Genomic DNA, 14692 nt, shown 5'->3' with positions numbered 1-14692 from the left:
ATTTTTATCAACTAGCCAACTAATTGAATAAAAAAAAATATAACTATCTAATTTAAGAAGGATAATGAATGAAATGTCTAATTTTATGAAAAGATGAAGTTTAAAGTTTCTCCTATTAGAGTTTTGGATTTTTGTCAACAAAATTCGGTATTAATGTCTGTTTTTATTTCTAATTAATTATTTTTAAGGTTATAAGTAAATTAATTTAATCAAGCCCCATAATTTCTACTATTTTTTTTCTGCTATTCTTTAATTGATAGACTCCTTCTAAATTAAGCTATTCAGTTTCACCGGATCTAAATATAATAACTATAATAAATGTCAATAATGATCTAGTTTCTGTTTTTAATTAATATTTAAAAACAAATAACGACTTTTAGATAATTATTAAGATAGTCTCGGAATTACCTTTTCGGTCTTATCATATGCCTTGCTATAGAAATTATGAGCAGCAGATGGAGGCAATCTTTCCAAGTGCACTTTTTTATCATAATTAGAAATTTGCACAAGCTATAATGCAGTTTTGTTTTCCCTTCTTACATGAATTGAGGGGAAAGTTGCTTTTCTTTTTTTACTTTTATAATAATTTATATTACAAACCAATTTCATAATTATTAAATAAATAAATTTAACTGATTAAAATCAAATAAAATATAATAAATTAAATAATCATAAAATTAATAATAATATTAATAACATACATAATAAAAAAATTATAAACAATAATATAAATAATATAATAAAAATAACAATAAATTAAATATAATAATAAGAAATATAACTAACAATAATCTTCTATTTTTATTAAATAAAATAATTTTTAATCCATTCAATCGTTCATTAACTATTATAAATTTTTATCTAAACTCTCTTAATTCAAGCAAAATTATTCTCAGCTATTTTTCTTTTCAAATCCATTTATTTCTATTCTTCCAGATCCCCACACATGCCTACTGTTCATCCCTAATTTCACTCTCTCACGTAATACTAATGATACTCGTGGACCTTGAAATAAGTGGCTTCTTTAAATCTGTGGGTCCTAAGTTGGAATTTCTTCATCTTAATTCAACCTAATATGCTTCAAGCTAACCACGTTTTCCTGTTTCTCTCGTGTCCATCAATTCTGCTATCATTGTCAATAACTAATAATTATTACTTTCCATTTAAAACTTTCAACGTCGTCTCAAATTAGTTTCATTAGTTCCTTTCATGAACTGATAAATGGTGACTTTAGAAAGCTTTTTCAACTAATAAGTATAGAATGCAAATTACCCAGTGTTACAAGTTAAAATTTTAACTTATGTTGCAATACCCTCTTAATAAACTTTCATTGTTGATATTTAATAAATAAGCAAAATATAAAAACTAAGTAATATTTTCTTCAAATTGTTATGAAGGAAAAGTTATCTGAAATATGTAATGAGTTTAATTAGATATAAGATATAAGAATTCTATCTAGGGAAGAATACGGTAGTGGACATGTTATTTACAGAGGTGGAGAAAGAATGATTGATGGAGTAACCTGAAGATGATTGATGTTCAGCTGAATGTCTTCTAACTCTGCCTTGCATGAAAAACGCTGGCTCTAAAGGGAATGGCATTTCAACCGAAGGGTTGCTAAGATATGAAACGATGGTTCCTATTATTGGTCTGTCATCAGGATTTTCTTGCACACACAATAAACCAATCTGCATACATTTCTCAACTTCGTTTGGACTGTAAGATTCCACAAGACTCGGATCCAACAATTGAAATGGTGATACATCCCTCCAATTGTTCCATGCCTGAAATTAATTACCCATTCAAGATTTTCCTTTATCACTTTCTTAAACTTTGTTTATGTCTCTTTTGAACTATGGTTCAGAGAACAGCAGTCAATAAGAAGAAACAAGAATTGAATACTCACATAACTCAAGAGATCATCGACACGAGATGATTCATAAGAACAAGAATTCTTCTTTCCACTGATAATCTCAAGAATCATAACTCCAAAACTGAATACATCAGACTTTTCAGAAAAGTGTCCATGCATGGCATACTCGGGAGGCATGTAACCGCTGAAAATGAAGAATGCAGAAAACAATCAGCATGGAGATTATAAGGGACGTGAGAGTATTCAGAAATTATCACAATTATTTCATGATGATAAATAAACGAATTACATAAATAAAAATGTACTTTTGAAAAATGTAAGGGTTTGCAACTCACTATGTACCCACAACTCTGTTCGTACATCCTTGAATCTGGTTTGTATCTACCATCCTTGCCATGCCAAAATCAGAGATTTTTGGATTGAAGTCGTTGTCCAATAGAACATTGCTTGGTTTGATATCACGATGTATAATCTTAAGACGAGAGTCTTCATGAAGATAAAGAATTCCTCTTGCAATTCCTTTAATGATTTTATACCGCTCTGACCAAGTTAATATTCTGTGTGTTGCGGGATCTACAGATACCATTAGTCAAATACATTACAAAAGTATAAATCAATATTTATTTCACATTCGATTAAAATTGCAATGTAAAACTCAGAGCAGAAACAAATACTGAAAAGTCTTACCAAATAGAAAGTGATCAAGGCTTTTGTTAGGGACATATTCATAGATAAGTATTTTCTCTCTGTCTTGTTGGCAAAATCCTATTAACCTCACCAAATTTTTGTGTTGAAGTTTAGCTATTAACAACACTTCATTCTTGAATTCCTCCGCTCCCTGCTTAGAATTTGTTGACAATCTCTTTACAGCTACTTCTTCACCGTTAGGAAGGATTCCCTGTGATTACATGCCGTTAGAATAGAACAAGAAAACAATATAGATGACACATTGATCATCGCATTTATGTTACCTTGTAGACTTCTCCGTAACCCCCTTTGCCGATCCTGCGGTCTTCAGAAAACTTGTTTGTTGCTGCTTCAATTGTAGCAAAATCAAATTCCAAGGACTCCAAGACACTGATTTCTACCCCAACTGCATTACAATTCACGGAGCAGTTATTGGAAATACTCACACCGAGTACATGTAATAAATATAAAGAAAAAAAAAACTATAGGCTTTTGTACTAAGCTCCAATATTGAAGATATAACAGGTTCGTTGATATTACAGTTTTCTCTGTCGTCACTGGCCTTGCTTTTCTTTCTCGCTTTTATGCGGTTGAAACCGTAGTAGCCAAAGAAAAAAATGATTACCAAAACGACAACCATGACAACGGCTATCACAATCACTTCAGTGCGAATATTTCCTGAACCTGTCAAAACGTGTCATATTGACAAACCACACAGCGTCAACACCATTTCAACGTTTTCTTTTGTACAAAATTAATCAACTAATGATCAAACTCAATACAGCACATATTCGACAAGTATGCTAATTATATGAAGCCACAGTTGAATATTCGTGCTTACTGTCATCAGACTAATCTTATCTCTTGCAGAAAGCAATTTATGAAGAGTTGTCTGAGTTCAAGAATTAGTTAATCTCTTTTTTCTATATATATAAAAATGAGATCAGTGAAAATTTCTGGTTATTCCATTGGAAGTCAAATAAAGAAAGTATTTTTTCCTTCTCCAATTAAAATCTTTTGCTTTCTCTGTTCTCTTATTCTTTCCAACTTATTAGCCAACCTCAAAATATGTGGATGATCGGGACTAAAATATTTACAATCTGATTGGCCACTTGTATTTTCAAGGATTGTGACTAAACTGTGATTGGTTGCAAATTAAAACTTTGATAAACCTTTCTCTCTCTGCTATTCTTTAAACCAAAGAATCCAACATTTTCATTCGAGAAACAAAAGAAAACAAACTTACCCTTAATCGTTGTTGGCGCGGAGGTTCCTGAATGCTGATAAAACGGATACGTTTCATACCTAACAATGCAACTGGGAAACAGAACACTTGCCCCTATGCTCCCTCCGCAACAAGACACGGCGAATTCCGCCGCCGCATCGGCGATACACCGTTTGCAATCTCCGGCGGCCAAGTCTGGTGTGCACTGAGCGAGGCCATACAGGGTCACACTCGCAGAAGCGTTTTCTTGCTTAACAGCATAAGGGTTGGACCCTCTGAGAGCCAGTGCTGCTTGATTTGGAAGTTCATTGAAAATGGATCCTAAAGCAGTGTAGAATTTATTACTGTGCAAAACGACAGGATCCCCCAATGGGATATTGACCTGGTGCCGTGGCCATTCTTCCATTTTAGAGAAGAAGAACCTGTAAGAGTAGCGCAACAAACACTCGTTGTACCAAATCACAGCCTCTTTCGATGTGGGACACGACGAGGCTATGGTTAGGGTCGCGAAACCCACACACTCTCTGCATAGAGCAAACGGCACGTCTCCACGGCACATGTAGAGGCCATAGACGGTGTCCGAACCCTCCCCAGATGTTGTGTTGAAGAATCTAAAGTTGTTGGTGACGTTGGAGGAAAGGTGGGAGAGAAGGGTGTTGAGGTTGGCATTGAAGGTGGTGTTTGGAGTGAAAGTGTGGTTACTGGAGCAGCTAACGTTGTTGAACACCGAAGCAGATGTTTCTGTAACGGTGAGCACAAGGGTGCAAAAAAGGAACAGTTTTAGACTATTTTTGGACTTGGTAATCATGATTCTCATGTGCTGCAAAATCTCTGCACTGACTGAGACAAAGAAACGAGTGATGGCATCATGCAGATGCGCGTGAAGGGATAGAAGTCAGAGACGGCCGCGGTCTATGAATTGGATTGAGGTTTGTCAACAAAGTAAAATATCACAAGTCGTGGTTTCATATTTTGTATTTAAAACTAGTTCAATAATATATAAATGATTGTAAATAGATTATAATTTTTATAAGATGTGACAACTGGTTCTTTATCTCCTACGAAAGTTAATTTAATCTGACTGTTTTAGAAACGTAGCGAATGCATTCTCCTCCCTTCTATTCCGTGGATAGTTTATGAAATATGGCATTTGAGGTTTTTCACCAAACTGGTTTTTTCTTTTAACCTATCAAAATAGATATTTTTAAAAAACATCATAGATATAGGCAAATTGTATCATTTGACACAACTTTTCACTTGAAATAAATTATGTTGGAGTGATACAATGATAAAGGTTAGGATCCTGATATTTCAACAACAAATTTTAACAATTTTTTGACAATGGGCCACATGTCATTGTTTTATTGGTTTGTTTGAATTTGTTTTCAGAAAAATATTTGAAACCAACCCATCATAAGCTACCACGTCTGTGTTGTCAAAAAAATTGTTAAAAAAGAGTTGTTAAAGAAGACATTTCCCAAAAATTATTCGATCCATGTCCACTATCGCTACGGGAGTTCAATAAAATAATAATAAATGTGTGATAAATATAAATATCTATTTCTAATCTTTGATTTATATTTATAATTTTCAAATAGTTTTACAAACTCCTGCTCTTAACAGTCGTCTAGTCGACTTGGTCATGAGATGATTACATGACCATCTCAGCCATACAATATAATTTATAAAATAAAATCATATTAATATCTCACTATTTTAATTTAATATATTTTAAAAGATGTATTACAAATTTGATTTAATTTTTGTTGAAATTATATAAAAAAAAGACTCGCTTAAAATGTTCCGTTTTATCTTTATTTATAACTTTTTTTAAATTATCTTTTTTTGTAAATTTTTAAAAAGTTATATTCCCGGTAAAAACAAATGTGCATTTGAGAGGGTGCGGCGTTGTCAATTATTGGTGGTGGAGTCAGCACGGACACGTGATAGTAGAAGCCAACTTCGCTATGTGCCATTTTGCCTGTAGTCATTGACGTGGACCTAACCATAGCATTCTCATATATTATCATTTAGTCAAATTATTGAACCACGGGGTGATGTCAATAATGACGAAAAAATTAACAAAATAGTAGAAAGGTAAGTAATAAAATATTTGCTTTAGTAATATCTTATATTTATAGTAATTTGTAAGTCATTGTTTATTCATGTTTTTTTTCTTTAATGTTATGAATGAATATAATGTGTTGGGTAGAGATCACATTAATTGTATAAAGACTACATGATACTCTTAATTACTGTTCACTGCTTCGTTTTCATATGTATCCAACATGTAATTAAATATTAATTTTGTTTTAGAAGCAAAAGATAAGAAGGAAAAATTATGATTGTGGTTTGTTGCGGGTGGATTATCTATAAGATTATTATAATAATTATTTATTACTACATTTTATTCACATGTTGCTTATGTTACTTATTTTTATTTCAGTGTAAAAGAAAAAATATAAATCTGTAAATAGGTAAACTTTTTTTTTAAAAAAAGGCTATCTCTTTTAACTTTAATTACTCAACCAATATTAAAAATCTTAATTTAAACTATTTTCTATTTAGTAATGGTTCTAAAATTCATGTTAAATATATTTTTTATATAATATTTTATTTGACTCAATTATAAAGATTTTAAATTGTAAACCTTAAACTCAAATTCTTAATAGATATTATGCAATGTATCATAGGATCGGACGTTCCTACATACTAAAGGTGAGATAGACAATCCAACTCAGTAGATTCTCATGACGAAACCAAAATAAGTTTAAAGACCCGTCTAGCTCATATGTAAATAGAGGTCGGACATCTGACCCGAAAACATTCTTCTAGAGACATTAAGAAGCAGGTTTACATGCAAGTATTAATTAGTCTAATGGGTCGAAATTAGGCCGTGATTAAAGATTTCGTTAATTATAGACCCACTTCAAAAACTATAAATAAAGATAAAATGTAAGAGGTAAGTGATCGCATTTACTGTGCATTTAAGACTATTGCTCTGATTCTGTAAGAATTGTTTGCTAATTTAAGCATTAGATAACATTTGGTAGGTAGAGTGAAGAAGAAGGAGAAGTGAGGACATAACTACTCGAACGACGTTGAAGAGAAAATTGTGAAGGTGTTTGTAGTTACTTGACCCTACACCCGAAACATGCAATATTTAAAATTTACTTAAAAATTATTTCAATTATATTTTCTAAGTAATATAATTTTAAAAAATTTGCTTAAAAATCTTTTAGTTATTTATCTAAGTAACTCAACCTTAAAAATTGAAAAGTTATTATTTTGAAGTAATACATATTATTATCTATGATAATTAAGTCTAAATTTAAAAAAAAAATATAAAATAAAAAAAAATATTTCTTTCGTTGAGTTAAAGTTGAGTAAGTTTTCAATAAATGTTACATGGTAGCGACCATAAATTATATTTTTTTAATATATTAATCAATGTATGTTTGGTTAGTTTTTATAAGGGACCACAAATTATATTTTTTAATATATCAATCAATTTATGTTTAGTTAGTTATACGAGAATGTTTATAAAAATTAAGGATGTTATTTAATATATGTTTTAAAATAATTATATTTTTTCTTATTACCTTAAATAGTTTTACATTATTTAATAGTCGAAATTTAGGACAGTTTAAATATTTTTCTTTTTTCCCTTTCTAAAATGTTTTGAAAGATTAAAATTATGACAAACAAATAAAAGTTAATATTTTTTTATTTATTTAGTGAACTTGAATAAAAGAAAGTTATCTCTATGTTTTATTATTGTTTTTATATTATTTGTACTTGCTTGGATGATGTATATAAACATTGTTTAAGGAAAAGAATATATCTTGATAGTTGTCACATTTTGCAAGAAAGTCTCATGTTTGTTTCAAATGACTTAAGATCAACTTGATGTGAAGTATTTTTGGGAAGTCACAATTTGGTACATTGTGGGATGAAAGACAGAGACTATGGTGGGTTAAAAAACATTTTATCAAAGTAGCTAAATATTTGAAAAATTCAAAATAGTGCTTTGGATGATAAGATATTCATTAATCAAATTTGAGACTAACCCATACCTATTTACCATTGTCAATATTAGGTAGTGAGTATGTGTCAATTATGGTTGTACCAATGTTTTTATAAGAAATACTTTAACTACGTATTTACTTTTCAAAGTAACTTTTTGATGTCCAACGAGAGATCTCTAATAAGTGCATTGTTTGTTGGATTTGTTAAGATTGATATTTAAAGTTTACAAATATCTTTCTCATTTCTTATTTTTCTTTTATATCTTTTTGTTATGCTAATATAACATCAACATGCTCAATAAAAGAGGTAAGAAAAATTGTTAAAAGATCTGTTGTAGATTAACTATGGAGAATTATTAATATTATCAGGAGATAGTAAATATTTAGATAGTCTTTTGTTTTAATGTATAACTTTTAATATTATACAAAATATATGTTTTTGAAATATTTTATGATAAATTACAAACATATAAAATATTTATATATATATATATATATGAAATAGTTACCAACTTCGTAAATCATGTCACAAATAACTAATAAATGCATGATTCAAGACAGTTTACGTACTGACTAACTACAATGTGAATTATTAGGTGATAAAGTTTTTGATAAAGTGTCAAACAATTTTATAATCAAAGTATATCAAGTACTTGCCACTAAATGATTCACATAATAAAAACTTAAATAAACTTAATATTAACAATGTTCAAATCAAAGGTAGTTTATAGCTATATCTAAATTTTTATTTCACTATTAAAAGTAAGTCCACATGTGATTAGAAGAATATCATATTAAAAAAAGTGAATGAACTAAGTTAAGATATAAACAAAGTTTTTAGTTAGTGGGATATAGGTCACTTAAAAGCATATTCCACATTAGAAACATAAGTAAAAATGTTATCAAAACTTTGAATTAACTTATTATCGAGCATAATATGTACTGATGGACATCTCATTAACAGAATAGTGTTCTGAGACTATTTTTGTATCCATCTTGTCGAACAACAAATATGCTGGTTCTTGTGGAGATGGAAATTCAATCGTGTGACGACCATCAAGATATGAAACAACATCTGCTATTGTAGGTCTAATATTTTTGTTTTCTTGAACACATAATAAACTAATATGAATACACTTAATTACTTCAATTCTAGAATAATTTTCTTCCAAAAACGGGTCTAATATGCTCAATGGTGTTTCATCCATCCATTTTCTCCAAACCTACAATAATTTATGAAACAATGATATTTGAAACTATTTCTTAACATTTAAATTAACTGAATTTGATTTCATAAGTATGACCAACACGTAAAAAAAATGTAACTATTATACTCACATAGCTCATGAGTCCATTTGGCATGTAATGTGATTCATGAGAACTTGTATTCTTTTTTCCTGTAATAATCTCCAAAACCATAACTCCAAAACTAAAAATATCTGATTTTTCAGAAAATTGTCCAAACATTGCATATTCTGGTGACATATAACCACTATATAAAAAACAACAATATAAATTAATTAAAATATATCATGTAAAAAAGTAAAAGGAGATAAAAAATAAAATTTTGTAACTTACTATGTTCCAACTATACGTCTGGTCCTTCCACGATCTTGGTCTATTTCCATAATTCTAGCCATACCAAAATCTGATATTTTAGGATTCATATTTTCATCTAATAAAATATTACTAGGTTTGATATCACGATGTATAACTTTAAGTCGAGAATGTTCATGTAAATAAAGAATTCCTCGAGCAATTCCTTCTATAATTTTGAAACGTTCATACCAGCTCAACATTTTTTGTTGATAACCTGCAATGTTTATTAGGTGAATGAGGAAAGTAGGCAAATACATATTTACAAGCCTAGTATAGTGTACGAGAAAAATGCTAAATTTCAAGAGTGTAAGATCAAGTATCAAACCAAAGAGAAATTTATCAAGACTCCCATTCTGCATGAATTTGTATACAAGTATCTTTTCTTGTGCCTCTAGACAAAAGCCTATTAGCTCCACGAGGTTTTTGTGTTGTAATTTGGCTATTAATAAAACTTCATTCTTAAATTCAACGGAACCTTGTGTAGAACTTTGTGATAATCTTTTTACTGCTATATGTAGTCCAGAAGATAAGATGCCCTAAAAAGACACGACACTGTTAAAGTGAGAAATATAATCATATATGATTCAATTAATTTAAATAACTCATAAATTTATATATTTGTAATTGAGTTACTAATAACTCTTTTTTTGTTATATTGAATGTCTAAAATTTTTTTTTTTAACTTTTTTTCAAAGTATTCAGTTATTTGATTTTTGTTGTCAACAAAATGATATGATCTTTATTTTCATCTTATCATCTCTCTAACTCAGTCAATCAAATTGTTCCTTCTTTCATAATCTCTTTCAACTTGTTACTCAAGTTACTCTTAGAAAAGAGAAAATACAGGTTGATTGATAAGTTAGAAGAAATTAAAAAAGAAATTAATATATTCATAGATATGTCAGGGATGGGAAGATGAAAGTAATAGTCTCAGTCTAATTAACTTAAAAAAAACACATACTATAAAGTACTTAAACAAAAAAAAATATATATTTAAGATACTCTATAGAACAACTTTTTTAACAAAAATTTAATTAAAATACCTAAATTTATTAAGTGCTTGAAATTTAACTAAGTTTAATATAAAATAAAATATTATGATTATGATATGTTTTTACCTTGTAAACTTCTCCAAATCCACCTTTTCCAATCTTGTTTTCATTTGAAAAGTTATTTGTTGCCGCTTGAATTGTGACCAAATCAAATTGTAATCCTTCTAGAGTGACACTTTCTTGACCAACTACACATGTATAGCAAATTGTTAAATTAAGTTTGCAATTTTTTCAGGCTTGGATGCATAGTTAGAAATTAAAAATTGTTGTTAAAATACTTACAGTTTTCTTTCAAAAGAACCTTATACTTGCGCTTTCTTGCTCTTCTCCATAAGAAATAACAGTGAAAAGAGATTAGCATTGTGAAGCCAAGAAAGATGACAACCGTAACAATTCCTCCAGGTGAAATCATTTTATTTCCTACACACGAAATAAAGTCGTTATTCTGATTCAAACTAAAAATTGTAAAAGGAGTCTTGTAGTACTAAAGTGAGTAAGAAAAAGGGTTTACCTTGCCGTCGTTTAGTGTAAAAAGAAATTTAATCTTTTTTCTAATTTATTTTGTGTGAATGCGATAAAAGTGAAATTTATAAATTAATTTTCTTAATGCAGGAATTTAAGTTTATAATTTGATTCAAAAATATTTTATTCCTGGATAAAGATTGATGAACATATACATCGTTTTCGGAGTGTGTGGATAAAAGGAAAAGAGATTATTAATATTTAATTTGTTTACTAAATATCATGTTATTTTAAATGTTGAAAGTTCTTATTCAATCAATAGTTGACGTGGATCATAGACTTTATTTCCGTGTTCACGTTAAAGTAAGCAAAGATATTAAACATGTCATACTATTACCTTAGAAAAACGGGTGTCAGTAGTTGAAGTGGCATCACCAAACAAGTTATGTATTTAATGGACGAAAATTAAGGTTTGTTTATCAAAGCACGGTGAAGAAAATTATGCAAAGTTAATTCAGAGGAAACTTATGGGAAATTAATTTTAGAAGAAATAATAAAAAAATATTTATTTCTGTAAATTTGCTCATACGTAAACTAGTTTTAAATTATAAAGAAGATTGTTTTTTTTTCAAGATTAGGTTTCTGGAAACATTTGGCGCATGAGACTTTACCTGAAGGTAATGATTCTTGTGTGGCATTCGAAGCAACGATAACGTCTCTGTAGAAATGTCTGGACCCAAACATCAAAGTGCAGCTGGGATATAGAACCATTCCACCGACCCTTCCTAGACAACACAAAGAAATATCTTTCATAATATCACCCAAACAGTCACTGCAATCTTCGCTCGATAGATCTGGCGTGCACTGAACCAGAGTATGAATTTGCTGGGACCCAAACACGGTAGCGTTTTTTGTTGCAAATTTCATGGTGCCCTTCGCTGCCTCACCCACTGCATCACTCAACGTTTTCGATAACAACCAGAACCCATAGCTTCCCTTCTCGTTCGTTGAATTCGTTACGTTGTAATCAATGAAGTTGAATCTTGGCCACTCTTCCAAGGTGGAGAAAAAACAACGGTTCGAATAACGAACCAAACATTCGTGGTACCAAATTAAGGCCTCTTTGGAGTTGGGACACACTTGAGATATTTGTTGGGCTGCAGTTCTGATGCACTCTTGGCACGTGTGGTTGGTGACATCGCCACGGCACATGAAGGAGGCGTAAATGATTTCCTTGCCGTCTCCACCATCCGATGTGGTGTTGAAGAACAGTGCAGTGGTGGCATGGGAAGATAGGGACTGGAGGAGGGTTCGGAGATTGGATTCGTAGGTGCTGTTTGGAGCGAAGGTTTTGTTGCTTGAACAACTGTGATTCAGGTAGTAAATTTCAGTCGCATCGGTTATGGAAAAATTGAACAAGAAACCCAAAAAGTAAAGGTAGACGAGTAACCACATGTCCGTGGTGTTTGTTGAGAGAGAGAGAACGTAAGAAGAGATAAATTAACAGTTCATTATTCATGTACATCATACTTCAGGTCTTTCGATCAGTCAATTTATGGAAAAGACTTTTCCTGAGATAATAAAATACTTGTACGCAAAGTATTTTGGTTTAACAAAGAACCGACATATATATAAATAATATTATATTAATAATTAATAACACATTTATGTGATAATTAAATTTAACTTATGTTTAACTTGTAACTGATTTAATTTATGTGTTTAAAATACTATGTAATTTGTGTTTGTTTTAGTTTTGGATGGGGAGTTGGATATTTTAAATTGGCGGGTGAAAACATAATACTAGGATTTGTGTTTATATACAAATTAGATTGAGCTTGAGTTTGTTAGACTTAAACAGATTATTAAAATTAAAAAACCAATAGGAGTAAATATAGTAAAGGAAATGGAAGGTGTAATCAGTACTTTTGGTGGTACTAATAGTCAAAATAGATGGGCTGTGATAGTGATTGATTGTTGGCCTATGAGGCTATAACAAAATATTTAAATTTTAATTTAAATAAAAATCAAAACCCGACTACACATCTTTTGTTTTTTATTTAAATTTTAATAATTAATTAATTAAATTTAATATTTTAATATAATTTAATATATTTAAATGTGATTTTTAATGTTATTTTTATTTTCATTATTGTTACTCTTATTTTAGTTATTATTATTTTTTATTTTTTAATAAAACTATTATAAAAATATAAATCATATTTTAATAATTATTAAATTATAAAAATATAATAAATAATATTATAATTTTCAATTAAATTAAATATTGATTAAATTTTAAATAAAAAACAAAACTGATTTTGATATCTGATGAACAAATTTTTTAAATTTTTTGTTTTATTTAAAATTTAATAATTATTGAAATTTTTTTAATATTTTAATATAATTTAATATATTTGAATATATTAAATCAAATTTTATACTATTTTTATTATTATTATTTTATTTTATTATTTTTTATTTTTATTTTTTAATATTAATATTATTATAATATAAATCATATTTTAATAATTATTAAAATATAAAATTATTTAAATAATATTTAAATTTTAAATTAAATTATATTATTATTAAGGTTGTGCAGAATGCCTCTAATAAGAAAAAGAAGAAAATAAAAGGATATTTATTAAAGCTAAAAATGTAACTTTTGAAAAAAGTTGAAGGTGCATTATGTTAGAAGGTTAAAAATTGAATTTTGGAAATGTAGGATGAGATGTTGGAAGTGTAGGTGAAACACTCCAAGAGAAATTAGAAAAAGAAAATGAAGGATGACCGGACCATTCTTTGAGCTGAAAATATAAAGAGTAAAGTTTGTTGGCTATATTATATCTAATTTCTTTCAACATCTTATCATTTTTTATTTCATTTTTCGAAACACATTAAAAAATGATTTTTTTTCTATAAGACAATCACCACATTTCTATTACAAAAATAATTTTTTGAAAACTTTTTGTACTGTATAGTCCAGACGGCCACACATGATACCCCATATCAAACAAATCGGATGACCCTAGAGAAAAGAAATTAACTAAGTAACGATTGAATGTGGCAAAACCAATAGGCAAGACCGAACGACCAGGAGCATAGACGTCCGACCTTAGTCGATAAATAGGTTTTTCTACAAGGATTAAGGTAAATAGTAATTAGAGGTGTTGAGTTGAGATAGGACCCAGATTAAGGTTTCATTAATCTCAAGATTAAGGTTTCATTAATCTCAAGCCCATGTCAAAAACTATAATATAAGTTAAAGAGGTATGTATCACATTTATTGTGCATTTAATACAATTACTCTGAATTTTCATACGGATTGTTCACTAACTTAAGCATCGGAAAACCTTTAACAAGTACATCTCCGAATGGTGGAAAGAAGACAAAGAAAGATTGTTTTGTTATCCGACGAGAATAAATTGTGCATATGTTTGAGTGACTCAATCTCATATCTAAAATATTTTTGTGATGAGGTGAAATTTGATAGAATACAGATAGCAATAGCACTCTCTATCTCACAAAATATAATCATTATTAGCTATGTACCATGTTCTTCCAAAATAATTTTAACACGGACGGCAAATATTTGATCTATGCCGATTTAAATATCACAATTAATGTTTAGTGTACAATTTAAAACTAACAAGTAGATATAAATTAAAATTATCAGAAGGAAACTTACTATGAAATATATACAAATAAAAATATGAAAACAAAGAAAAAATTCACATCAAACATAGAGAGAGAAGAGACAATA

The 14692-nt window shown here is 29.3% G+C and overlaps 2 protein-coding genes across 4 annotated transcripts; both read right to left on the bottom strand.

The window, feature by feature from the left end:
• Window positions 1-1359: 1359 nt before the first annotated feature.
• Window positions 1360-4855, bottom strand: LOC124825832 (cysteine-rich receptor-like protein kinase 19). The gene is made up of 7 exons (XM_047298545.2): window positions 3807-4855; window positions 3101-3244; window positions 2845-2966; window positions 2561-2771; window positions 2209-2446; window positions 1907-2057; window positions 1360-1784 (listed from the first exon to the last, which is right to left on the bottom strand). Exons 1-7 carry the CDS (start codon window positions 4600-4602, stop codon window positions 1452-1454), a joined length of 1995 nt encoding a protein of 664 aa, XP_047154501.1. The 5' UTR covers window positions 4603-4855; the 3' UTR covers window positions 1360-1451.
• A 3845-nt stretch (window positions 4856-8700) lies between these two features.
• On the bottom strand, window positions 8701-12475 carry LOC124825834 (cysteine-rich receptor-like protein kinase 25). Of its 3 annotated transcripts, XM_088095655.1 has the most exons (7): window positions 11598-12466; window positions 10747-10884; window positions 10531-10652; window positions 9738-9948; window positions 9392-9626; window positions 9152-9305; window positions 8701-9036 (listed from the first exon to the last, which is right to left on the bottom strand). In XM_088095655.1, exons 1-7 carry the CDS (start codon window positions 12379-12381, stop codon window positions 8737-8739), a joined length of 1944 nt encoding a protein of 647 aa, XP_087951781.1. In that variant the 5' UTR covers window positions 12382-12466; the 3' UTR covers window positions 8701-8736. The 3 variants fall into 3 exon arrangements, 2 of the variants coding, with proteins under 2 accessions (XP_087951781.1, XP_047154504.2); XM_047298548.2 differs by having other exon boundaries at window positions 9392-9948; window positions 11598-12470; XR_015781324.1 differs by having other exon boundaries at window positions 8876-9036; window positions 9152-9210; window positions 9392-9948; window positions 11598-12475.
• Between the last annotated feature and the right edge of the window lie 2217 nt (window positions 12476-14692).

The sequence above is a fragment of the Vigna umbellata genome, chromosome 8 (genome assembly GCF_029865625.1).
Source record: "Vigna umbellata cultivar VRB3 chromosome 8, Vumbellata_1.0, whole genome shotgun sequence".
Classification (NCBI taxonomy): Eukaryota; Viridiplantae; Streptophyta; class Magnoliopsida; order Fabales; family Fabaceae; genus Vigna; species Vigna umbellata.
The sequence above is the reverse complement of the archived record's forward strand: the minus strand, read 5'-3'. Positions and strand labels throughout refer to the sequence as shown.